Raw genomic sequence first — 26,977 nt, 5'->3', positions numbered from 1 at the left:
TCGGCGGTTGGCGGTGGCGCATGCGCGCTCGCCCGCTCTCGCCGCCGACGGAGAGGGAGAGAGAGAGGCAGGCGAGCGGCTGAGAGGAAGACCGGCGTGAGGCAGTGCGGGGCTCTTGCCCGCCTCCGCGACCTGAACGTAAGGCTGCTTCTCCCTCTGGGTTTCCCCCTCACCCCGCGAGGCCGGAGCGGGGCGAGAGGTTTCTGCCGCCATGGACAAGAGCGCCGTGGCCAGGATGGGAGCGGTGGCCAGCGCCAGCGTGTGCGCCCTGGTCGGCGGGGTGGTCCTGGCCCAGTACATCTTCACCATCAAGAAGAAGACGGGCAGGAAGACCAAGATTATAGAGATGGTAGGAGCGCGCTGCCGAGGCGCTGTTTACTCGGGAGTAAAGCCCCGCAGCGCTTCGAGCGGTTGCTTTTCGGATTTCGTTTTTTTCCCCCCTTCTCGCAGTCAAGCGGTGTATAAGTTTTCTGAAATAAACAAATAATTGGTCTCCCGTCCCACTCAATTCGGGGACACTTGCTTCTGGACTGACCATGCTTAGGCGTCAGTTTATTCGGTTAGCTGCTGGCCACATGGAAATTAATAATAATAATAATAATATTTTTTTATTTATACCCCGCCCTCCCCAGCCAAGGCCGGGCTCAGAGCGGCTTACAAGCAATAATAAAAACAAGATGAATGATTACAACTTAAAAACAAAAATAAAATACAACATTAAAATAATGGAACATTAAAATATTAAAATGTAGCCGCAGGAGGAGAAGGAAAAGAAAGAAAAAAAGAGAGGGAGGGAGGGAATCAAATTGGCTCCAAGGCAAAGGCCAGGCAGAACAACTCTGTCTTACAGGCCCTGCGGAAAGAAATCAGATCCCGCAGGGCCCTGGTCTCATGAGGCAGAGTGTTACACCAGGCCGGAGCCAGTGTTGAAAAGGCCCTGGCTCTGGTTGAAGCTAATCTACCTTCCTTAGGACCCGGGACCACTAAGGTGTTGCTATTTATGGACCTTGAGGCTCTCTGTGGGGCCTACCGGGAGAGGCGGTCCCGTAGGTACGAGGGTCCTAGGCCGTGAAGGGCTTTAAAGGTCAAAACCAGCACCTTAAATCTGACCCTGTACTCCACCGGGAGCCAGAGCAGCTTGAAAAGCACTGGGTGAATATGCTCCCATGGCAGAGACCCCGTGAGGAGCCTTGCTGCAGCATTCTGCACCCGCTGGAGTTTCTGGGACAGCTTCAAGGGCAGCCCCGCATAGAGCGAATTACAGTAGTCAAGCCTGGAGAGGACTGTCGCATGGATCACTGTGGCCAAGTCAGGGCAGGAAAGGTAAGGGACCAACTGCTTGATGCGGCGAAGGTGGGAAAATGTCGCCTTGGCTGTTGCTGTAACTTGCGCCTCCATGGAAAGGGAGGCGTCAAGGATTACACCCAAACTCTTAACGGAAATTAGTGGAGCTTCTTGGGCCTTATGATTATTATTAACATTATTTATTAAATGTGCATACCGCCCTTCACCCGAAGATTTCAGGGTGGTTCACAACAGAGAAATACAAAATGAGAATTCAAAATCTGTAGTAAAACCAAAACAAACCAATATCCCCCCCCCCCGTTTAAAAAGCCATAGAATGCTAATGGTTCAAAAGTATCTGGATATAACCTTTACAGCATTTATTTGGAAGTAAGTTCCATGATCAGAGTTGGAGTTGCTTGTGAGCAAGTGTGCGCATAGGATCTGGTGATAATCTTGTACTCACTTTCTTAGGGAATGAAGTTTATTGAAGCTGGCAAGGCTCGCTTCTAAGCAAAGTTGGTGCAGCCCAGCGCTGTGCATGAATAATTCAAAGGTACTCCTTGGTGAATGTTCATGAATTGCAGTCTCCGCCTAATGTGGATTGCCCTGGGTTGCACATAAGACTTTCTAAGTATCCCATATGGAATTTGAGGGCAAAACATGTTCTTCCTTCACCCTGGTTTAATTCATCCACAGTTAATTAATTCTGTCCTTCAGGTTAATGACTGTGGAAAGCTCCACCTGTAAATTTGCATTGAAAGGACTGGCTGGTGGGGGACCCATGATTTTTTTTAATACTCTAAAATAATCAGAAAGACATACATTTGCACACTTGATGGGAGCTGGTATTTCTTTGAAGATTTGTGATGAGGAAGGAAAGAAAGAAAGTTGTTGCAACCAAACTTCAGTGATGAGAAGTAACTGCGTGTCAAACCTTTGTAGCCGAAATGGCATCATCCTTGCAGGGGGAGGTATCAGCAAGCTCTGGGCAACAGGAGAGGAAAAAATGGGGGGGGGACAGCCGTATGAGAGCAGCAGAGCCTGCATGTAGGTCCAAACCACTAGCCAACTTGGGGGGGGGGCTCAGAAAACCAGGAATAGAGTAGGTTTTCCTGGAAAAAAGCATGGCAGGTAGCCTGGAACCCTGAACAGCAACAGCACCACACTGCCAAATTTTAATGCATGACCTTTTTGTATTCTCCAAATTTCTATATTTGTAGGGTCCTCCTTGTTCTGTAATCTCTCCCCCAGATGTGAGCATCCAATTTATGAGTGCCATCAAAGCTCCCAAACTTTCAGAGGGGTTTTGGTGAGTCCATGACTCCTAATATAGGAGGACTGAGATTCTTCTCATTGTTGAGCTCCCTTTCTTCCTGCCTAAGTACCCATTTCTTTCTTGGCTCGCCTCTGCGTTACATCCCAGAAAGTGTTCCCTGTCAGTTGTTGCTGTATGTCCTACACTGAGGCAATGCTTCATTTTCTAAATAGCTTTTCTTTCCAAATCTATGCTATTCCTTTTGCTTCTCCCCCCTCCCTTACTGCTGTCCTGCAAAAAATGAAAAGCAGCCACCCACCACTGAGAGACTCCAAGGAGATGAGGTTTAAGCTGTATCAAGCCTCTAACAAGATCTAACGCAGCCCATCTCTGACAATATCACAAAATCCACAATTGTAGCCAAAATATAATTTGTGCATTCTATTCCTTGATGTTGTTAAATAAGTATGCTGTTACCAGTTTGATTCTACAGAAGAAAATATAATTGCAGACATTGAAGCATCCACAGTATAGATTATAGCTTTTATTGGGTCTCCCTATTTATTTGTTCTATTTGCTCTGTGCCTGCTTGGTTTCATTATTATGCAGGCATTATAATACAGTGGTACCTCAGGTTACAAACGCTTCAGGTTACAAACTCCACTAACCTGGAAGTAGTTGCTCCAGGTTGCGAACTTTGCCCCAGGATGAGAATGGAAATCGCACGCCAGCAGCATGGCAGCAGCAGGAGGCCCCATTAGCGAAAGCGCACCTCAGGTTAAGAACAGTTTCGGGTTAAGAATGGACCTCCAGGAACAAATTAAGTTCATAACCCGAGGTACCACTGTACTCTGGTAGTAAATATAGGAATACCCTCAGCCTTCTTCTGTGCTTGAATTGTGTATGTACTACTTAGTTTCTAAAGAGGCAAATTTCTATAGTGGTTCAGAAATGGAATAATCAATAATGTATATATTACATTGGCTTATCTGTGTGTGCTTCTGAAGCTTGTTTGTTTTCCCATATTAGTAGACTAGTTCCTATAGAAACAGTGATGTCATGATGGAACACAAAGAATATGCTGGCATAGGCATGGAACAAAGTCATAATGTTAGAAAAAAAATACGACTTTCCTTAAAGGAATCACAATTGTGCACTGTTTCCTTAAACTTCACAATTCTTCGGGAAGTCAGTAAGTAGTAACACTGCTATTTCCAGGTTGATGAAATGAGGAATAAGAGTAGGAAGACATACAACTTAGTAGTATTCATGATTATTTTAGTGGGCCTTACTTCTAACTGTGACTCAGTTCAGACACCATGCCAAAGATTAGCTAGTGTTAAACATGATTTTGATCCCACACTATAGTTTAAGATTTCAGTAAAGGTAAGGGACCCCTGGATGGTTAAGTCCAGTTAAAGACAACTATGGGATTGTGGTGCTCATCTCGCTTTCAGGCAAAGGGAACCGGCGTTTGTCCACAGACAGCTTTGGGTCATGTGGCCAGCATGACTAAACCACTTCTGGAGCAACAGAACACCATGGCGGAAACCAGAATGTTTCAAACATACATTCAAATTGTGATTTGTAGCTGTTTTCGTTTTCTGTCTGTTGGCACACCGAGTCTGGGTGCCCTGACCCCTGATGGTGTAGCAACATCTGTAACTTTGTTTTGTCAATTCTGATGCCTCATTAGGCCATATATAAGTTTCTTAACCTTTCTCCATGTTTGAACAGCACACTAAAACATAGTTTAGTGTAATGTGAAAGAGCTAGGGTGAGTCTTGGTTCATGTGTCCCTCTCAGACAATCAGAAGGAGAACTTCAGAAGTTTTTACTTAACCATGATTTGTCATATGTAATCTGGACCAACAAACCTTCATTTATGTGAACTTTTGTTTGTTTAAAACGAGCCAACTTTAACCATCGTTCAACATAATCCACAGTTTACAGTTTGGCTGAAACTCTAAATTGTGACTAATGAGAAAGAGAAGTAAAGCTTTTGAATTCCTCATGGCAGCCCTGAAACGAGAAGGGGAAGCATAAATAACAAAAGAAGTGTGGTTTAGGCGGTGGAAGTCTTTTAAGATATTTTAATTAAGATTTTTGTTTTATAATGTATGTATGGAATTACTGTTTATGGAAAACAGCATTTTCCTTTTTCTTTCTTTCCTTTTTTCGTTTTTTCTTATCTTTTATCCATTTCACAGTGTATGTTTGGCAAATATGTAAATAATTGTGTTTTTGCAGATATATCTGGAAATTTGATTGTATTATTCAATAAAGTTGTATTTTAAAAACAGTTTAAAAAAGAGAGAGAAGGGGAAGCATATAAGCCCACACCTCAAGTAGGTTCATTGACAACATGCTTAAACCAGGGGTAGGAGACACTTTTCAGCCTGAGAACCACATTTTGTCATGGACAACCTTCCAGGGTAGTTTGCCAGTGTGGGTGGGGGCCATAGGCAAAATGTGAGTAAGGTAATGATGTGATGCTTTGTATGGTACGCTGCATTCATGCCACACAAGTCAGTTGTTTTTCCACACACACACCTGCGTTCTGGTAAGCAAGAGGAATTATTGAAGGTCAAGGATACATTCCAGCTATGCAAAACACCCATGAAGGGTGTGAAGTGGGGTCAGGGAGGGGTATGGCCTGCGGTCATTTGGCCCCAATTCCAGAGGTTTCCTACTCCTGCAGTAAACCTTTGTTTAGCATAACATCCAGACATAACCATTGTTTTGTGTGATTAGGATTATAATTGTTTAAAAAGCTGAACAAGGGTTTGGAAGAAGTAAATGCTGCCATATTATGAAGCCAGAATGGGATAATTTTTGTTAGTGCTGAAGGACTTTTGTGCCTAGAGATTGTGACTGCAGACTGTTGTGATAAACAAGCACAGCTCTGTTATTCTGTGGACTGAACACCATTGCCTCAAATTCTGTTTATTTTAAATGGAGAAAAAGCAAGAATCAAATCAGGCCAATAGCTTTGGTTTCAAACTATATATACTTATGCAAGTATATGGGCACTGCATTCATTAATATTTATAAAGGGCCTATATCTGTTATACTAATGACAAGTTAGGAAGCAAATAAAACTATAAAACAACAATGAACAGTAGCATTAATATAATAATTAATATTTAAACTCAGCCCTTCTGCAGTGGAGGTACAGATGAGATCACAAAGGCTGGCTACAGTCAGCAAAACCATTTCATTCAGTTTCAGCTGAACATTAATAATTGTTTCTTTCTGTGGAAAACTATGGCTTAAAGTTACCAAACAGAGGATAATATCAAAATGTATAAACCCACTGAAATCCATACTAATTTAGGAAAACAGTTAAATAATAGAATTACAGCATTTCAACAATTTAACAAAATATCAGCATAACACCGTTGAAATGAATATTTTTTGATTTGTTAAACATAAAACCAGATAAGTTAACAAACTGCAGATAAATGTAGATGGCTGGTCTGTTTGCTTTCATGTGGTTTAGGAAGTGTTTTCTGACCTGTTTTGGCCTCTTGGGGCAAGGAGGCTTCCCTGCAGTTCCCTCCCTATCCAGAGTTAAGTGATAGTGCACAGGCTAAATTCCTTAGGTTTCTAGTTTCAGACTCAATGCATGCTTAAACAAGAAATATATTTCCTAAAGAATACTGAACCTAGCTTTATAGATCAGTACTTGGAGTCTACCTGTAAGCAAATGAGCAACCAGTGTAGTTGACTGAGCACATGCACTCCCTATATTCATTCCTTGGCAAAAGATGAGCAGCAGAATTCTGAGTTGGCTGAATTTGCAAGGAAGGAAGTCTTTATAATAGCCCACGTTCACAATACTGTATGCCAGTGACAGGGAGCCTTCATAGAATCGTAGAATGGTAGTTGAAAGGGACCCCAATGCAGGAATCTCAACGAAAGCATCTATGACAGATGGCCATTGAACCTATGCTTAAAAACTGCTCTTACTGTCAGAAAGTTCTTCCTGGTGGAGGCAGCAGCACCGCCGCTGCCAGGCCCGCACGCCTCTTTCCCAGCTTGGGCTGGCAGCGGCTTCGCTGTGCAGAACAGCTCTGCATGCCACGGCCAGCCCGAGCTGGGAGGAAAGGCATGTAGGCCTGGCAGCGATGCTGGTGGCAGGGTGGCAGTGGAGGCAGGACCACAGCTCCTACCTGATCTTTGCTCCAGACCTCGCAGTCGCTGCAGCACTTCTGCTTCCGGGGCACAGCACCCTACCGAGCATGCACATGCCCCCCAATCAATCAATCAATCAATCAATCAAACCAATTAAAAATAACTCCCCCAACCCAGACATTTCATATAAAATGTAAAAAACCGCCCAAATGGGCATGTTGCCCCCCCCCCCAAAAAAGAGGAAATGTCCAGGAACACCTGGGCATATGGCAACCCTAATATAGCTGGCTATTCATTATTTCTTTGCTTAATCTTTCTGCTCTTTGGAGTTTTAACCCAAATAATGTTCTGTTGGACGTTTTTCCGATTAGCATAGGAAAAGGAAAGCCTGGACATAGCAGATTTGTTTGTTCTTTTCTTAAATAAGTACAAGGTCCGCTTATGGTTCTTTGTGCAGGATTTAACTTAACACCATTAAAGGAAGAATTGGACCTATGGTGTGTGTTTTTTTTAGAAATAGAATTTAACCCAGTAAATTTTTAACTTTGTGCTAGTTTTGAAATAATACAGGTTTTGTAAACTCAGTCCTAAATATGTATGACCAGAAGCAAGGCCCTTAAATTCAGTGAAACTTCATTTCTGGTAAGAAATGTAGGAGTGCAGCTTTAGAAAGCCTTGGAATAAAATTGCTGTAGGAGGCTAATGGCACCCTTTGCCCTGTCCTAGTTTCTCTGTAAACTGATTCTTCCTAGCATCTTGATAGTTATCACAAATGTGCTGACTAATAGTTGCAATTTGAGTCACAAGTGAGAAAGGTCATTTTGTTGGATGAATGTAGATCCTAGTATCCCAGCACTTATTCCCATGTTTGCTGACTTCTGCAGCTGTACACTTATTTGCAGTGTTAGTTGAGCTATGGGCATGAAAAACTCACTAGTTATGTTTAACTTTGTTTTGAAATGTTTTTTGTGTTTAATTTGCCCTGAAGCTGTTACACAGAATTGATTTCTTTATAAGAAATATAGCTTTTATGTTCATTTTTCTTGATTCATAGCAGTTCAGTGTTATCCCAAAGAAATTTTGCAAAAATATATATATAATATGAAAACTAGATGGGATAAGCAAATTGTGTGTGTGTGTGTGTTTACTTACACACGATAATACTGTCCAAACATTTCACTTCAGTTATTCTTGGAATAATATATTCTAGGCATATAACTGGATTTTGTTTGTTTTGATCTAGGGTTGTTTTGGGTTGATATCAAGCGGTAGTCTAACTCAGTGCACACATATTGAAAAAATGAGCAATTAAGCATAGGGTTGTTAAATATAAATTTATTTGTTTATATTTATTTAACAAAATTTGTATTCTGCTCAATTATAAGAAAATTTCTAAGTATTTTTACAAAAACAATGCATGAATTTGAATATAAATTGCTATTTTGTTTGATACTGAACATATTTTATAAGTGTTGAGATTTAGATTTTTGCTGAGGCACTTTAGCCTTGATCTTGCCAATTCCTTTCGCAAAGTCCATTGAGTTCAATGTTTACTTTGCGTATAACATAGTTGTATATCACCCTTCGAGTTTTGTTTATAGTCAGAACATAGTTAATCCTTACAAAGTATCCTTACTCCTGTAATAATTTGTACTTTTCATGTTCTTGTGGTTGCTGTCCAAGGTAGAGAGTGTGCTTATTTTCTTTTCCAAGTTGTTACCAATTCTCCAAATAAAATAACTAGGATAAATTGGAAAATGCCATCAGAACTGTGATGGGGTCAATGTTTTATCTGCTTATTTCCAGTCTAGGTTTGCAGATTTTAAAATATGTGTGTGCATGCTTGTGCACACACATCCTTGGTCTTGTTGTTGCAGGCATTGTATAAGAGCAGGTGGGTAGGTGTAAAAGGTAAAGGTGAGATAAAGGACCCCAGGATGGTTAAGTCCAGTCAAAGACGACTATGGGGTTGCAGCGCTCATCTCACTTTTACGCCGAGGGAGCCGGCTTTTGTCCACAGACAAAAGCCATGTGGGCCATGTGGCCAGCATGACTAAAGCACTTCTTGCACAACAGAACACTGTGACAGAAACCAAAGTGCATGGAAATGCCATTACCTTCCCGCCACAGTGGTACCTATTTATCTACTTGCACTGGCGTGCTTTCAAACTGCTAAGTTGGCAGGAGGGTAGCTGTAGAAATGCCTACAAGAGGAGGTAAGAAGCAATGGCAGCAGCAGGACAGCAACAAACACGAAAAAGAGTTTTTCCCCTTTGTTACATGCCACCAGTTTCTTGACTTCCTTTTGCTGGCCAGGTAGAAGGGCCTTTCTATGAAAGCCTGCATGGAATACTAAGGGGAGAGATCATATAGTTAAAATAAAACATTTTATAGCTGTTACAACCCACTTCATCAAATCTAAGCAAATCAGGAGTTTTGAGTTCCTCTGAATATCCATGGTTAAATACAGTTATTCTTCAGTGTCCTTCTTTTGATTAATTATCTTATCCATTAGCTGTTCTACCTTGTTAATTTCATTCTTTATTCAATAACATGATAAAGTGAGATCATTCCACATAGCTGATGTCTTTCTTGCCTCTAGTGTACCAGAGTATTGGTTGTCATGGTTATTATCTATAAGTTCTGTCCTTACATTCACTCAGTGTACCAAGATACTGATTCCAAACATTGTTTCTCTACTGAAAAGGTGTTAGCTAAAGTTCACACACTTATGCTAGTTAAAAAAATTGATTTAGACAAAAAAAGAAAAGGAGAATTTTCTCCTTCGTTACTACATAAGTCAGTTTTACACAGAATGCTTTAGGTTTAACCCCAACAAGTGCTGACTGTGTGTGCATTGGACAAGCCAGTCAAGCAAAAGTGATGAGTCTCCTCTTCAGGTCCTCCGCCAAGCCGGAGGATTTAGGGTTGTGTTGTTGATTTGTACTCTGGTCATGTGGTGCTGATTTTGAATGTCATTTCAAATCACAATAAAAATATATATCTATGATAAAGTGAGAGCTGTTGATGTATTTCAGCTTTGTCAGTACCAATATGGACTAGAGGGCCAGGGAAGGGTTGTTACTGACACCTCCTTCACTAGGGACCAGTTTGTATGTGAGCTGGGTTTGAGTGTTTGTATTTGCTGTAGGGCCAGAGAGACATATAAGAATTCTGTTTGTGTTCTAGTGACCCCACTGCCCACCAGTTTCCTTTCCTGGATAGGATGAGCTGATCTCAGACATTGTGTTGGAAACCCCCAGGTAATTTCACTGGAACAGTACTTACACCTGGGCCACCTTAGGGTGATCTGCTTGGAACTTCATGGCTGCTGTGACAATCATAGAGCTCTTTCAATGTTTCCTGCCCAACACATATTGTCGGACACACTCTTGACCTAGGATTTTTGACTGAGTAGCAGGTTTGATGTCTGAAATGGTAGGGGTTCTATAAACCTGTCATTACAACTAGACCAATTTCTCAGAAATTTGGATTGACACCCCCTCTGCAGAGGTGATGGACCATTAAGTTGGTCTGCCACCAGATATTTATGGAATATGATGGATTCCTGGATGTTTTGGGGTTTTCCTTTTGACATGGCTGCTGGTCTCACAATGGTATGGTGAGATGGAAAAGGCTGTTGACATCATCTCTCTCAAGCACCCTCCCCTACCTAGCTAACGTCGTGGTTTAATAGAGGACTGTGGACAATAAAACAAACAGAATGGTAGCTACAACACAGCTGATAAAAGTCTCATAGCAACTACTACTGGAGACATGGAAGAGCATGTTATCAGGCAGCAAAACAATCTTCCCGGCCTTTTAATCCTTGAGCAGCTGTCCAAAAGAAGGGGGTTTTTTTAGTGCTGACGGAGCTATTGCGTCTAGTTCCTGGGGAGGATATGCTGGAACATCTGCAGGCCTGCTGCAAAACGTTTGCTAGGCACTTTGAGCATAAAATTGCTCATATTTACTCTGACTTAGACACTGTCCTTGATGCAGTTGTAGAAGTGACCAAAGCACCATCTGGTCCAGTTTTATAGGATCTGTTTCCATTGTTGCAGGCTTAGGATATAGACAAGGTGGTTGGAGAAATATGCCTATCTTGACTTCTTGTTTCGAGCCAAAGAGGATTGCCTAGGTGGGCCCACAAGGTTACAAATAATTCAGTGAGAGAGGTGCTCTGATGAAGCCTGAAGTGCAACAGGGTAGAAGAGACTGAAGATGCCTAGGCAAGGCAGAAAGCCAAACTCTTAATACTACACCAGATCTGGTCAACTAAGTGGCATTATATTGCTTGCCCCTTCAGGTGCTGATGCTTGCACACCAAGGTTCATTTGCTGTGCTTAAAGAGGGGTTTTCAGCCTGAGTGCACACAGTGCCAGATAGGTCACCATGAGGTTTCTGGTTGAAGCCTTGACAAAAAATTTTGATTTAGCTTTCCATATATATTGCATCATAATATTATTCTGCAGATTTGTGGATCTGTATGGTTCTGAAATTATTTGATATATAGTAGAGGCAGAGTCTTTGCTAAAGTCTCACAACCTATTTTAAAGCAGTTTTAATAGTGGTCAGCTTTAGTAAAAATTACTTCAAAATAACAACAACAGACTTTCAAATAAGGGGTGTGATGCGTTGCTGTAGGTTTTTCCAGTAACTTTCCTTTGCTGTGGAAAATATTCAAATGGAAACTCCTAGTATTATCTCTTACTGGCCATATTGGCCAAGAAACAGTAACTTCTTAAGCATTTTAACCTTTACCCTCAATCTACCCTGACCTCAGTTTCTTAAGTATTCACTTTTCCCTATTCAGTGTGTGGCATTAAGGAATTTTTTTCCCCATCACAGTATTAGTATGTTGTGCTGATAGAATTGTAAACTCCATTATACTGTGAAATTCTTTGGTTCCTGTTCAGCTTTGTGTCATGTGGTTTTATCATTCCTCGCAGCTGACACAGCCTAAATTTGACACTCTTGAAAAACTTTAATAAGTGTTACTTTAAGGAAGCTAATATATACACAATGTTAGACATCTTACAGGCTATATATGGATGTCTGTTAAAACCTTGCCATGAGCAAGCTGCATTCTTTTCAGAAGAACCTCTGTGCCATCTTTCAGCTAAAGCATTCCTACAGATAAATTATAAAACCAGTATACTTCTCAAGTATTCCTGTCAGGGACATCCCTGATTTGATCCTTATGTCTCTGCCTCTCACTATTCTTGGAGCAGACAATTGAACAGCTGTAGACTTTAATATTGAAAAAGACACTGGCTTTGTAGAATGTATTTTGTTCTTGATAAAAAAATTGATTCCACACTTTGGAGAAATTTTTCTCCTTCATTGTGGCAGAAATACTAATAATAGTATATGGGCAAATCCCCATACAAAAATAATTTAACTGTATTTGAGAATAAATATTCTATTTAAATTAGATAACAATTAAAATAATTTGGTCATCTTTAATTCAGTTAACAAGTTGTACATATTCAATATTGCCTTTAAAAACAGTAGAAAAATCACAGGATATAGTGATGATGAATACAGAACAATAGGTTGACATGGTGCTTCTCAATTTACCATTATAACATATTTGATTACAGAGGTGTACCTCTGCTGCTTTTATGAAAAAGGCATAATTAACACCCCTATTCAAACTTCACATCATGAGGAACAGTTTTTACATATTTTATGCTGCTGACCACACAATTAAAAATAAACTAATTCCTATTTAGTTTTAGTAGGTGGAGGGCACAGTCAGGATCCCAGGCCATGTAGGAAATATTTGACATAATACAGGAACTTTACACTGCTGCTGTCAAAACTCAAGACTACCTTTTTATTTTTTATAATATAAAATATTTACAATGAGGAGGTGGCCCTCTAATGCCAATGGTTTTCAACCCTGGGTCCCCAAGCAATGTTGGACCACAACTCATGTCATCTCTGACCACTGTCTAAATTGTGTGGGTATGAGAGCAGTTGTAATCCAACAACATCTGGAGACCCAACATCTGGAGAACATTGCCCTAACCCTAGAAATGTTCCCATTTGTTTTGTATCTGTCGAAAGCCAATTACTGGTAGGCCTTCTTCTGTCTTCCTTATTCAAACCAATCAACCTTATTGACTTCTGCCTCATGACTCTAATTAAAACATTTAGAAGTACGTATCATAATTTACCTCATCTGTGAATGCTCTGGGTGACTTAGGCATCATAAGACAGAAATATTGTTTACTCCAGTAAGTCTCAGCAGCATGTTGATAATACATCACTCGAATTCTTCAAAATAATAAAATAGGATTTGCTTTCCACATAAGCACTTTGCTCTTGTTACAGCAGTCCTAATTTGCCTGCTGATCAGTCAGAACTCCCTGATGGTTGAGGTTCTGGGGTTCTGTTGTTGCTTTCTCATCTGATCATCTGTAAATCTGGCAGGCTGGATTGTTATGCCGTGCCTTCCTAACGTACGTCACAGGGCTCGGGTTTTTTGCTCAGGGATTAGTCAGGCTGCTTTTGGAAACGCCCTCAGCTGTACCTTGTGCTGCTATATTAGTGTTTACTTAGCTGGAAGAATTTTCTTTTGGCTGCTGCAGCTGCCTCAGCAAGCTCCTCCGGTGAGTTGTAAACAGAACTTTGGCTTTTGAGCCAGTATTGCCAGCTTTGTGCAGGTTTATCTTATTTTGATAGTTTGCTGCAAATTCTAAACATCATGCAATTCAATCCTGTCCATGTTTACTGAGAAGTGTGTTTAGCAGGGCTTACTCCCTGGTATATATGCATAAAATTGTCATTTTAGATTGTAATCCTCTGCATGCTTACCTTGAAGTAATCTCCATTGTACACAGTGCAACTTGTTTCTCAGTAAACATGCTCAGGATTGCTCTGTTAGCATTTTTAACTATGAATAGAACAAATGCATGGATTTGTGGGTTGACCCAGACTGTTGAAATCTGTTTATAGATCAGAATGTATATGAATAAATCTGGAATTATCCAGATTAATCTCTGTGTATACTTTGTTTATACACACAATACTGACCGTTGAATAATGTGGCAGACCATTTCTTAAGCGGTTTGCTTGGTTTTCGTTGGCAGCCTGTATGCAAGCCCTGCATCTCTGGAGTCTGCTTGTCACCTGTGCTGTTGCAGTAGGAAAGCATCAAGAACAGAAGAAGCAAGAGTGCCCTAAACTCAGCACACAGGTACTCCCCCTTTAAAAAAAAAAAAGGAAAACTCCTGACAACTCTGTTGTCCAAAAGTAACCACAGTCCAGACTTCAACACTTATTTTTCATTTTGTAAGTGTTGCAGATCCAAAGTTCAAAATGACTTCAAGTCTAGAGAGTTTTCTAGCATCAAAAAATGTTCTGAGTAAGACTCTTAACTGTAGCAAGCATCCTTTACTGATATGATTTTTTACGTGTTGCTTCATCTATATACATCAAGACCTTCTAGATTTATTAAGCTTAGTTTGCATGCAACCACTTTGTTATTCTTGGGTGTGAAGTGCATTTCCATCCATTGCATCATGCCATCAGTTGAAAAGAATTTAGTAGTAGCAAAATGTGTGTGTCTGTTAGTGTATCAGTAGCATGCAGGCAGCAGAAGTTTATAACATATTTGTGTATGTTTTAGTTCAAGAATGAGATAAATGACACTATCAGGTATGCTTCTTAAACAGCTAAAGCTCTGTGCTTTTAATGTGCTGTAGTAATTGTCATTAAAAGTTTTGTCTACTAAACCTGATAGTTCTTATTTAACTGACTATTACCATCACTGCAAAAAACTTTAATTTCTTACCTTAATAAGTTATTTTTCTTAAGTAGACAACACAAATAATAACATATACCCCTATAACTCCCACAATCTGCAAGTATTTTAGCCAGTGGTCCAGGTTGATGTGGGTTGTAGAGTCTGACAACATCTGCATACTCAGGGTTGAAGAATACAGTGTCTGGGTTACAAAGCTGTTCAAAGCTTGGAATACTAGCTTTTTTAAAAAAACTTAGTCTGATCCCAAACATTTATATTTGAAACTAAGACCCATCCCAATTTTTTCTGAGGTTACTGTCTTGTAACCTGATCCTATTCCTAGCCAGGGCATCATGTGGCAGATGAGTGATCAAAACCTATCCAGCTCTATCACACTTTCTATTATAAGCAAGGGGAGAATGTCTTGCTGCCTTTAGCTGCAAAACTCTCACTTTGGTTGCTGAGGTCCACTGTCCCCTACACTACAGAGGGCCTGCAGCAGTTCTGCCCTAAGGAACTCATTGCTTATAGGGGACTCCCCTCCTCCAATTATGTACCACTAAAGGTAGTGAGAAAAGCTCCCAGCAGCCTATATAGCAGGGGACACAATCCAGTCCCATTCTTCGCAACACAAAGGTAGCACAGAACTCCAAAATTACAGCACAAATTTTTGAAACTGCATAGATCTTAATTTGTTGCCATATTTATATTAACCATGCCTCACGCCATAAATGCAACTGATTGACACTTTTCATAATTAATCCTTGCCACATTTCCTAAGCTGTATGTAGTTTGTATGTAGAATGTTTTAATTCGTATCTTTTAGAAGGAAAAAGGCAATAAAGCTCTTCCTGATAAGAAGTTCTACCAAAACTGAAATAGTTAATGTAGAATAGAAATTAAATTAGCTTGTTTTTTCAGAAGGTTGTAAAGTAGCTCTTTACTTTAAATAAACACTGATAAACAGACTTGGCAATGCTGTGGGAACTTTATATACCAGTAGAGTAGGCTTAGATGGCAATCTGTTTATAAATACACTGTTCTGTTGTTTGCCGTTCTTAGGAGTCTTGTTTCAAGGTGTTTCCAAAACAGTGTAATGAATAACTGTAGCTGACAATATTTTAAACTTTGATAATTGTACTTAATATTATATTTGCAACTACTGTTCTTCAACATGCATAGTATTTTATGGGTATACAATTTTAGCACCATGTAATTAGCATGGCTCCACTGTCACTCTTGGAACAGATGGACAAATCCGTTCCATCAGATAGCAGGTTCTCCTATCAGCAGCCAGGTATGAATGTTTGCTTTGTTGAAAGAGATATCTGAGCTAAGTATCTGAAATATTTCTGAATGAGAAGTTTATCTTAAACATTATATCACATAATTCAGAATGTATTATCTGTTCTTAGCAAAACAAACTGTGCTGTTCTAATACACACTTACTTGGGATGAGCATAGGATTGCTTTTTTAATCAGTTAAGGGCAGTTTTAGGAAAATAGAATTCTTTAATATTGGGATGCACAGTGATCAGTGATATGAAGACACAAGCAACTTACTGTCCAGATAACCTTATTCTTACTAGCCTTTCTGGGCCCTACTATCTGCAATCTTTAACTAGCGGTTCCATGTGTCCTGTATAACTGTAGTTAACCAGAGGGCTGCAAGTACCTCAAGTAATTATTAACAAAGTAGAGCTTTGTTTATGACAGCATTCTTGTGGTACTACTAAATCTTATGTTAGAGCTTTGTGGCAGACCATATTGGCTTAATGTCGCACTGAAAGGAACCCTAAATTTGCTTAGACTTCTTCAAAGTTGACATGTCTGGGGATTGATTGAGTATAAAGAACTTTTCTACTTTCAGCGGACAATAAGTATATATGAGTGCATAATAAATTACTTAGTAATTTTCCTCAGAGTTTGTTCACCTAAGTATGCTCTATATTGTCAGAAATATAGAAAAATGTAGTGAAAGCAATGAAATAGGGCAGAAGCTTAGTTCATTAAAATTGTAGGTTAAAACCATAAGGTCCATCTTCTGCATTTTCTTTTAAAACTAATTTCCCCAACCGAAAGATCAAGTACTTTCGATCCTAAAGCTTGCATTTTCTTTTAAAACTAATTTCCCCAACCGAAAGATCAAGTACTTTCGATCCTAAAGCTTGCATTGGGACTTAGTGTTATTTCTCCTTTGTACTTACAACTCAGCTATACAGCTGCAAATAAAACATTTTAAGTGTGTTGTAAAGTACATTATACAAATGTGACACTAGATGGCGATGGTGAGCTAATGGCAAATTCAGTATATTTTTCAAAACGTTTTTAACAAAAGCATTTTCACAATGTTTTTATATGTGTGTAAATTCTACCTTAGCTTCCCAAGCCTTCCAGTTATTTTGCTTTTTATACCATATTTGTGCAGCTTCTTATATCAGTACTACCTTCCTTAGGTGATTTTCATAATGCAATATTCATAAATAAACTAGTCTTTATGGATTATTTTTCTGGCAAACAATTTTATTTTTCCTTAATAAACAAAAAATAGAAAATAACTAAGTAAATTTGCATGATGTTTACATGAAGCACCATCCCACTGTTAACACTGTATCTGTGTCATCATTTTTTAAAATTAGGATCAATTAAATATTGATATATGCATATTCCAGTTTGGGTTCCCACTGGTATATGCTATTAAGGTTAAAAAATAATAGGGCTTGTTGTCTCTGTTACTGAGCAATAGCTTATCAACCAGATAAGTAGATTTTAGCTTATTGTGACAAAACAGGCAAAACACAACTCACTTGTGACCCTCCTAGAGGATTTTCAACAAATACAGATTCCGTCCTCTTTAAGATTTATATACCACTTGCTTGTAGTAAAGCATCAAAGCAATAAAACAATAACATTATCAGCCAAAGCAGTTAGAGCAAGTATTTAGAACATTAAAAAATGAAAACAGCTAAAATCAGATTAAAATGCATGATTGCTTCCACATGTCTGGCTAGCCTTGGCTAAACAAAAATGTTTTCAGCAGACACCAAAAAAGTGCAGTGAAGGCACCCAACGTCAACTATAGAGGGGCAAAGTTTTGTGCCCAGTAGCTTTTGTGTCGGATTTTACTTCTGTATGTAGCTTAGCAAGAATAGCATGCCTCAACCAAGATACCTTCATAGCTATGTCAGCAACACACATACTGTCATAAGTATATACATATTTAAAACTGAGTCATTAAGCAAATGGATTCCATTCTTTGAGAGACAGGAAGCTTGTCATCCTTCCTGAAAGGATGTTGCCATGATGTAATTAGACTGTTCCAGCTCTTATCTCTTGGTAGTAGTTCTTCCCTAGCTATGTTGATTACATTGGTGATAGGACAAGAGAATGTTTGGTTGCTTTGTCCACTGAAAATAATGTGGTTTGATCAAAAGATATCCCCCAGGTGAGTTGCTGCTTTGGGGGAGATCTGCAAAGCCTACTTGCTTCTTCTAGTCTTTCCCATGTTATGCACAAGAGCCCTGCCTATAAGCTTTAGGCTTTGAGTTATGCAAATCATTACCGTCTGCAGTCTGCCCTACCTATGTTGACTCTGTGACTTCTTCCAAATGTGCTACCTGGTCTGTCAGGGACTCTAGATCACTGTGGATGCTGTGTGGCCTATGGGGATCAGAATCCTAGGGTAGGTGCGAATATGAGGACTTGTGTTTATATTCATGATAGATCCGAGTTGAAACTTGATATAACTTCTTTCTTGCCAGTGCATGCAATTATGCTTTCGAAGCATCTTCGAAAACTATGATAAAGCTTTGAGGCCTGCCACTATACAACGCATTTATTCAGTTTGTATCTAACAACATGGTAACAGCAGTAGTGACTTTGTGCTTCATATCCTCACCAGTTGCAAAGTGCTGATAATTACAGTCGAAAGTAAAGAGTTTTGTGAATAAATGTAAAGATGTTTTGATAAAGATTTGTATGAATGTTGACTAAGCGTATTGTATTTTATCCTATAAGCCTGAAATCCACAGAACTTGTGAAATGCTCTATTTGATAAAATTAATATCTACCTCTTGTTCACGCTTTCTAGATGCCAGAATTTCAGAAGAAAACGGTCCATATCAGGGACCCAGAAAGGGTGGAAGAAATTATCTGTGGTCTCATCAAAGGAGGAGCTGCGAAACTTCAGGTGAAGACTAAAACACATTTGTAGAAATTAACCATCATTCAACTATTGTTTAACAAAGTCAAAATCTCTCTCTCTCTCTCTCTCTATATATATATATACACACACACTTACTAAATCCATATAGTTGTGGAATTTGTTTAAATATTCTTAGTAAAATGCTCATCACAACTCAGGTGTATAATTGCATCATTTTTAGTAATGACTTTTTGATTAATAATGTTGATGCACTGATATTGGCTACATTTGCTTGCATGATAGGGGTGATCCTAGACTTGTACGCTCCCCCCTCCACCCCTTTTAATAATAGTAATAGTAGATTTATACCCTGCCCATCTGACTGGGTTTCCCTAGCCATTCTGGGCAGCTCCCAACCGAATATTAAAAACACAATACAGCATTAAACATTAAAAACTTCCCTAAACAGGGCTGTTTTCAGATGTCTTTTAAAAGTAAGATAGTTGCTTATTGCCTTGACATCTGCTGGGAGGCACCACTACTGAGAAGGCCCTCTGCCTTCTGCATGGCCATGAGGAGGATAAAATATTTTGCCTCTAGTTTAGACTAACTGCAGCTTCGTATTACATCTGAACCCTAAATTGTGTTTAATCTAAAAAATGGTTTACTAAAACAATCCACCTTTGCAACTCATGATTTGAAGTTTGCTTGTTTTTGTAAACCATAGTTAAAACTAACCTCAGTTTGTCCTGGTGCTGATATTGTGCTAAGCTGTGGTTAGTCAAACATGACAGCAAAAAGTTCCAAATTCCTTCTTGCAACCTTTCCAGAGGAGCACGGGAACTCAAGGTTCACACACACTTTTCCTCATACTTTTACACTATGAGCCATTCAATGTATATTTTTTAAACTTTGTCCCTCGCTTAAATTCTAGGCATTTAACATTTGTGTTCGTGATTTATAATTTGTTTCATCTGCCTTTTACAGATAATTACAGACTTTGATATGACACTGAGTAGATTTTCCCACAATGGCAAAAGATGTCCAACATGTCATAGTAAGTACTATTTATTGTTTATGAGATAGGCTGCAAACATCTATCTACTCACCCGGTAGAAAGCTCCATTGAACTCATTGAAATTTCTGAATAGCCCTCTCTAGAATTTATGGATTGTATCCAATGCTCTGGGTGTGGTGCTTCCATTTCCTCTTCTGAAATCTACTCCAGAGGGCTCCCCATTCCTCTGAAATAAATTTTGAAGACCCTCATGGGGCTAGAGGGAAAACAAAGGAAGAGTAAGTCTATTACAGGTGGGGAAGTTCATTGCAGTAGTGGAGCTGGAGCATTAAATATGGTCTGTTGTATATTTAAGTAGATATTAGAATTATAATACAAGGTGATAGTAAGTATTTGAGCCTAAGAAGTCCGCTCTCTCTCCCCTGCAGTAACCTTAGTAATGTTTTTCTTCCCTTGCAATTTATTACACCTCATTCATGAAAACTCTGTGTATGCATATTACGCAAATATGGGGTGGAAGATCCTCCTTTAATGAAATAAGTTGGACTTAATGATTTTCAAAAGGAGATGCTTTGATGTCTGTAGCTCTTTTTAACACCCTGATTTTAATAATTGCTTTATAACTTCTAAAACAAATAGCATTGTTAGGTTTTTTTTAACAGGTTAAAAATATTGCACTGATTTAGGGCAAGCTAGAATCTTGCACTGTTCTAATAACATTCTGTACATCTTTCAGACATCATTGACAACTGCAAACTTATAACAGAGGAATGTCGCAAAAAGGTAATCCTAAAAATTACTTATTTGCCCCTTGTTGTGGCCACTTACAGTACAACACTTGTAAAGGATTACTCCACTCAAGCTTAATGTCAAATTATTTCACGAGTGTGCTCTGTTGGCCCCACTTTTTTCTCTTTTCTCAAAGTGTGTTACACTTATCTCCCAAGTGAAAATAACATTTTCTGCATCTGATGGTGGACTTCAGTACACAACGGTTTATGCCACAGTGAATTCCAAACCCTTGGTATGTTGCACAAGATGCAGTGGTGGTTTTCTTCCACTCATCCCAAAGCAGTTCCACTGGTCTTCACCCATGATGTGATCCTGCATCACCGCTCTGGCACAGAACTCTGTTTTGCCTGCCAAAAGTACAGGTGGGTGGAAGTACCACCGATGGGATGACTCAAGTTCTTTCTCGTTTGAGACTTTCGGCAGAAAAACACAATGAGAATCCCAAGATCCACTGGATTCCAAACTGGCCCTTGATGGCATTGGGTCCAATCAATATGCCAACTTTTATTTCTTATTGTTGCTTTGTTAATTGGTTTTTGAGCCATAAAGCAAAAGTCCTTAACTGAAATAGATTTTTAATGTGGAGGGTGAATATTTCCTGATCTTTTTACTGAAAAGCTTTAGCACTAGGGCGGCAACAGCAGCAGCAATCCTCCATTGTGCAGGGCATCCAAAACCAGGAAATTATTCTTATACACATGTTAACATGAAATATACAAGGATTAAAGTAGCAAATTTGTTTAGATTATTTGATCAAAGCACAAAAGTTGTCATCATGGAGTACAACATATGCAGAATGTTTGAACTTTTCTTTTTTTTCAGTTGTACCAGTTGAAAGAAATGTATTATGCTATTGAAATTGATCCAAGTCTTACAATTGAAGAGAAGTATCCTTACATGGTTGAGTGGTAAGTTTTCTGTAATGGTTAATATTATAGCAAACTTTTACATCTTAATTGTTAGATTGACTTGATTACTGAAGCACATTTCCATATTTTACACTCAAAATTTAAAATGACTGTTGTTATAATGATATATTGATATATTGATATATTGATTTGCATTTTTTGCTGTCATGTTGTAACCTGCTTTGTGGGCATTTATGTGAAGAAAAAAGCATGGAAATTAAATAATAAAAATTAAATACTTCACACCTAGGACTTTAGGATATTATGCTACAGATTTCACTTTATTACATTAAAGATTGGGCTGGCACATTGTTTGTTTGGCTATTTTATCAAAATATCTGTGGTGCCTGTGGTTCTTAGAATTCCAAAAGTGCCTAAAAAAGTCAGCAACCCTAACTTGAAACATTCCTTTTCCAGTAAGTGTGTGTGAATTTTTACCCTACTTGAACACGAATAACATGTTTTTGGTGTTTATTTTAGGTACAACAAATCACATGCTTTGCTTATTGAACAAGGATTACAAAAGCACAAACTTGCTGAAATTGTGAGGGAGTCTGATGTTATGCTGAAGTAAGTAAGAACCTAGTACTCCATTTCTTTAGTTTTGTAAATGTGGCATAATATTAGATTTTAGGAAGGGGTTTCTTCATTGGGGATTACAGAAATGGAAAGCTGTTACATGCGCATATGTGCTCTCCAATTTTTAAAAACAGATTGGATTAGCAGGCTAGTGTCTCCCCTTCCTTGCACTACTTAAGCAGAATGCTTGAGTTTCCTCTCTTCTCTATCCATACATCTATTAGGTTGAAGTACAAGGATCTGACATGCAACCTTTACTTATCTTCATGCCCTCTAGCCTGAGGAATAGGAAAGTAGATGTTGCACAAGCTAGTTAATTTTTTAAAAATTCCCTATCTTGTCATTTTTACAGATAAGGTGCAGCAGGAATTCCTGCTACACCCTTGCTTTTTGAGAAGCAAACTGTTTTACGTTTGCAAAGCAGAATGACCTGAAGCACATGTTGCTCAAAAGAGAACAGATATTTGTTAAAGCATTTTTCTTAATATTTTTATTGATTTTAATGCAAAACATCATCTTCGATAAAATGTTTTAGATTTTGAAACCATAGATAAATAAACTTTCCATTAAAGAAAAAAAAAATGCACCAGCATCTTGCCTATTTCATAGATATTTTCGGGGGAGGATATGTTAAATTTCTATTTTTGCAATAAAAAGTGTAATAGTATCACACTTTAGTTCCTTTTCTAAAAAAACAAATCTGCTTTTACAGAGAAGGGTATGAGAATTTCTTTGATAAACTCCATGAACATAATATTCCCGTATTCATATTTTCTGCTGGAATTGGAGACATTTTAGAAGAAGTGATTCATCAAGCCGGTGTCTACCATCCCAACGTCAAAGTAGTTTCCAACTTCATGGATTTTGATGAGAATGTAGGTATAAACATATCAAATGCATACTGTTAATTCATTGCAACACATCCTGTATGACTAAGGAAGTAGCTTCCGACTCAAGCATTAAAATGGGCATTTCCTATATTAAAGCCAGTCATTAGGTCTGGTCCAGAATGCATCAGCCAAACTGCTGATGGGGTCACATGACCAACCGTGTAACACCATTGGCTGCCTATATACCACTGAGCCAGGGTCAAAGTATTAATTTTCAAGTATTTTTTAAAAGTGTATTGGGTGTACAGAGTAGATTGGTTAGAATCAATTAAGTAACTTAAGTCTGTTGAGTTCAGTGTGTCTGCTCTGGATATTAGACTAAATATTAGACTAGATTCAAAGTGGGAGAGGACACAAGGTTTCTGAGAGTGCACAGGTCAAATCTGTGTCCAGGGCAGCTGTTTACCAGGTCCATCTGGTACGTAGGCTGAGACCCTATCTGCCTGCGGACTGTCTCGCCAGAGTGGTGCATGCTCTGGTTATCTCCCGCTTGGACTACTACAATGCACTCTACGTGGGGCTACCTTTGAAGGTGACTCGGAAACTACAACTAATCCAGAATGCGGCAGCTAGACTGGTGACTGGGGGCGGCCGCCGAGACCATATAACACCGGTCTTGAAAGACCTACATTGGCTCCTGGTACGTTTCCGAGCACAATTCAAAGTGTTGGTGCTGACCTTTAAAGCCCTAAACGGCCTCGGTCCAGTATACCTGAAGGAGCGTCTCCACCCCCATCATTCTGCCCGGACGCTGAGGTCCAGCACCAAGGGCCTTCGGGCGGTTCCCTCATTGCGAGAAGCAAAGCTACAGGGAACCAGGCAGAGGGCCTTCTCGGTAGTGGCGCCCGCCCTGTGGAACGCCCTTCCAGCAGATGTCAAAGCGATAAACAACTACCTGACATTCAGAAGACATCTTAAGGGAAGTTCAGGGAAGTTTTTAACGTGTGATATTTTACTGTATTTTTGGTTTCTATGGAAGCCGCCCAGAGTGGCTGGAGAGGCCCAGCCAGATGGGCGGGGTATAAATAATAAATTATTATTATTATTATTATTATTATTATTATTATTATTATTATTATAGAGTGAATGAATGAGTTTCCTTTGAATAAAGCAGTATTCTCACTATGATAAGCATCATATAATTGAAGTTGGTTGAAAGAATAAAGCCTCTTGGAAACATTCTAAAGAGACGCAGAAGGGACGCTTGTTAATTTGCTAAGACCATTCTTAGAACTAACTAATGTCATGTTTAACAGGGTGTATTAAAAGGATTTAAAGGGGAACTGATTCATGTTTACAACAAACATGATGGTGCCTTGAAAAATACAGAGTATTTCAAACAGTTAAAGGACAACAGCAACATCATATTGCTTGGAGATTCTCAAGGAGATTTAACTATGGCAGATGGAGTGGCAAATGTTGAGCATATTCTTAAGATTGGGTATCTCAACGATAAGGTAAGTTTGTCTCTTTGATAAGCATAATGTCCATAATATTAGATTTTATGGTCAGGTATACCTTTTTCTAGTGGGACGCGGGTGGCGCTGTGGGTTAAACCACAGAGCCTAGGGCTTGCCAATCAGAAGGTTGGCGGTTCAAATCCCCGTGACGGGGTGATCTCCCGTTGCTCGGTCCCTGCTCCTGCCCACCTAGCAGTTCAAAAGCACATCAAAGTGCAAGTAGATAAATAGGCACTGCTCCAGCGGGAAGGTAAACGGCATATCTCTGCACTGCTCTGGTTGGCCAGAAGTGGCTTAGTCATGCTGGCCACATAGCCCGGAAGCTGTATGCCGGCTCCCTTGGCCACTAAAGCGAGATGAGCGCCGCAACCCTAGAGTCATCCGCAACTGGACCTAATGGTCAGGGGTCCCTTTACCTTTATACCATTTTCTAACACAGAATGTGTTCAAGGGCAGAAGCTTAATACAGTCAGATCTCGGATATAGAACATAATCTGTTCCAGAACACCTATTGACTTCTGAAACGTTCAACAACCTGGCACAGCTTCCGATTGGTTGCTTCTTGCACTCAAGTGGAAGCCACGTCGAACATTCAGGTTCCGAAAAACGTTCGAAACCCGGAGAATAGGTTAGGACTGTTAAATGTACTGCTTCCTGCTACAAAAGATCCTAAAGCAATTTACAGCAAAAGTAAAACTAAATAATAAAATTACATAAGCATACTTAAAACATAGTCAAGCATCCAATCATTGGTCCTTCTCAAATACCCAAGAAACAAGAAGGTATTTGCCTGACACCAAGACACAGACAATGTTGGTTTGGGGTGGGCCTTCCTAGTGACAGCGTTCCCTATGTAGTATTCAAGGACATTGTTTGTCTTATAGAATATCATAGAGAATATCAAATCTGACAACGGAATTAAGTGTGTAGCAGCTGAAAGAAAGGTTTTATGGAATGATTTGTTTGAACCAGTCCATTATTAACCCATAATAAAGAACAAAAAAAATTATTTGTACAGGCAACTTATTAACATGTGTCCAAAAGACACATGATTGCACACAGCACTGAACCCAGAAGTGGCTGAAAATGTCACAAAACATCGCTAAAAGGGCAGAACAGGGGCAAGGTGTGGTTATATGTGCTCCACTGATGCACATGGGGGGCGGGAACGGAAATGGTCGTTGACTGTATATAAATATATTGATCAACCCTGATACTTATTTTTACTTATGTACTCCTTAGAGATCCTTATTAACTCATAACCTAGCCTAAGTTCAGCAGCCACATTTCATACCTCATTGACTACTAGTACGGTTGTAATATAAAAGCCATAGATTGCATTGTATTTAAGTAAGGTTTTTTGTTTTTACAAAATATAGCAATGTTTCAACCTGACTTACATATGTGCTAAATAGCTTTTGTGTGCAGTATGTATTCAGGGTAGCAAATTATTATATTTTGCTTCTCAAAATTATGGGAAGAGGGTTGAATCCCTTGTACTTTAAAGGCCTTTCCAGAGTTCTGAAATCTGGTTGCAAACATCTTTGAATACACCACCTACATTACATAGTAAAAGGGGAAAAAAAAACAGATATCACCACTTTCCTTTTAAAATGGTGTTGACTTGGCAAATTGTAAAATGTTTCTTGATGTTTGACTTTTTCTGACATTTGGGTTTTTCTTTGCATTCTAAAACCTAGGTTGAAGAATTGCTGGAGAAATATATGGACTGCTATGATATTGTGTTGGTGAAAGATGACTCTTTAGATGTGGCCAACTCAATCTTACAAAAGATTCTGTAAAGAGCATCATTGGAATTTGCTTGTTTTCCTCCTGGTGAAGGCAGTTGGACAAATCAGCATGCCTGTGCTATCTTAGAATATCAATCTTGATGCTGTTTTGTATGGGAGTCACTTTATTTGTAAAGTAATATACTGTATCCATGATCTTCTGGACACTCACCCCCTCCCCCATCACTTTTAATGGAACCCCTTATTTATTCTAATGGATAGGTTGTATGGATAACTGGAAAAGAGTTCCTTCAGTTTATATTCATGCACAATAAAGGGATGTTTTCAGAATATGTGAGACTGTTTTACATGAGAAGCATGGTGAATAAGCACATGTGCAGGTAATTGACTTGATTACAGTTCATAACTTGCACTTTTTCAGTTTAAGGGGTTTAATATTGCTGATATTTGTATATTCTTCAAAAAGATACTTTGTGCCAGAGCACAGATAAGAAAGCTTGCTATTGACTGCTCTCTTTGGTACACAAGAGTGAAGACTAAACACTGCAGTCTTTAAAATCATGCTGGCTATAAAAATAATGCTGAAGCAGATCTTGACTGCTTTATAATAAGATTTGTGTCTGTCCTATGTTTTGGCCCTGAGCAGTTCTAAATACACTTTTTCTACTTTACCAAATAGCAATACACAGAAAACACTATTTTCAGTAGCACTGCCATGTTTATTTCCAAGCTAGGTGTAAAGGATATAATTTCAGTGTTACCTTAGTGAAGTGTGCGATGAGATATACAGTAACTGTTTAAAAATTAATACTACGGTAGTTCTATTTCTGCCATAGTATGTCTCATGTAACTATTCGTGAAAAAGTTTCACGGGTTTACTGTTTAACCCAATCAGGAAAACAAGTCCCATCTCTTCCTTAGGAAAGCTATCCAGAACAAGTGGAGCTGCCAGTCTGGAAGAGGAGCTTCTACCATATTGGCATGCCTTGCTTTTGGGTGC

The 26,977-nt window shown here is 39.2% G+C and overlaps 1 protein-coding gene across 6 annotated transcripts; it reads left to right on the top strand.

Moving 5' to 3' along the window:
- Positions 1-6: 6 nt before the first annotated feature.
- NT5C3A (5'-nucleotidase, cytosolic IIIA) lies at positions 7-26,309 on the top strand. Of its 6 annotated transcripts, none has more exons than XM_081834845.1 (10): positions 7-138; positions 13,780-13,886; positions 18,526-18,624; positions 19,567-19,636; positions 20,334-20,380; positions 21,212-21,297; positions 21,778-21,867; positions 22,589-22,751; positions 24,023-24,223; positions 25,927-26,309. In XM_081834845.1, the coding sequence occupies exons 2-10, from the start codon at positions 13,785-13,787 to the stop codon at positions 26,026-26,028; spliced, it is 960 nt and encodes a 319-aa protein (XP_081690971.1). In that variant the 5' UTR covers positions 7-138; positions 13,780-13,784; the 3' UTR covers positions 26,029-26,309. The 6 variants fall into 6 exon arrangements, with proteins under 6 accessions (XP_081690971.1, XP_081690973.1, XP_081690972.1 ...); XM_081834846.1 differs by having other exon boundaries at positions 28-349; XM_081834848.1 differs by having other exon boundaries at positions 72-323.
- The last annotated feature ends 668 nt before the right edge of the window (positions 26,310-26,977 follow it).

This window comes from Podarcis erhardii (genome assembly GCF_964252035.2).
Source record: "Podarcis erhardii genome assembly, chromosome: 12".
NCBI lineage: Eukaryota > Metazoa > Chordata > Lepidosauria > Squamata > Lacertidae > Podarcis > Podarcis erhardii.
This window is presented reverse-complemented; position numbering and strand designations above follow the sequence as displayed.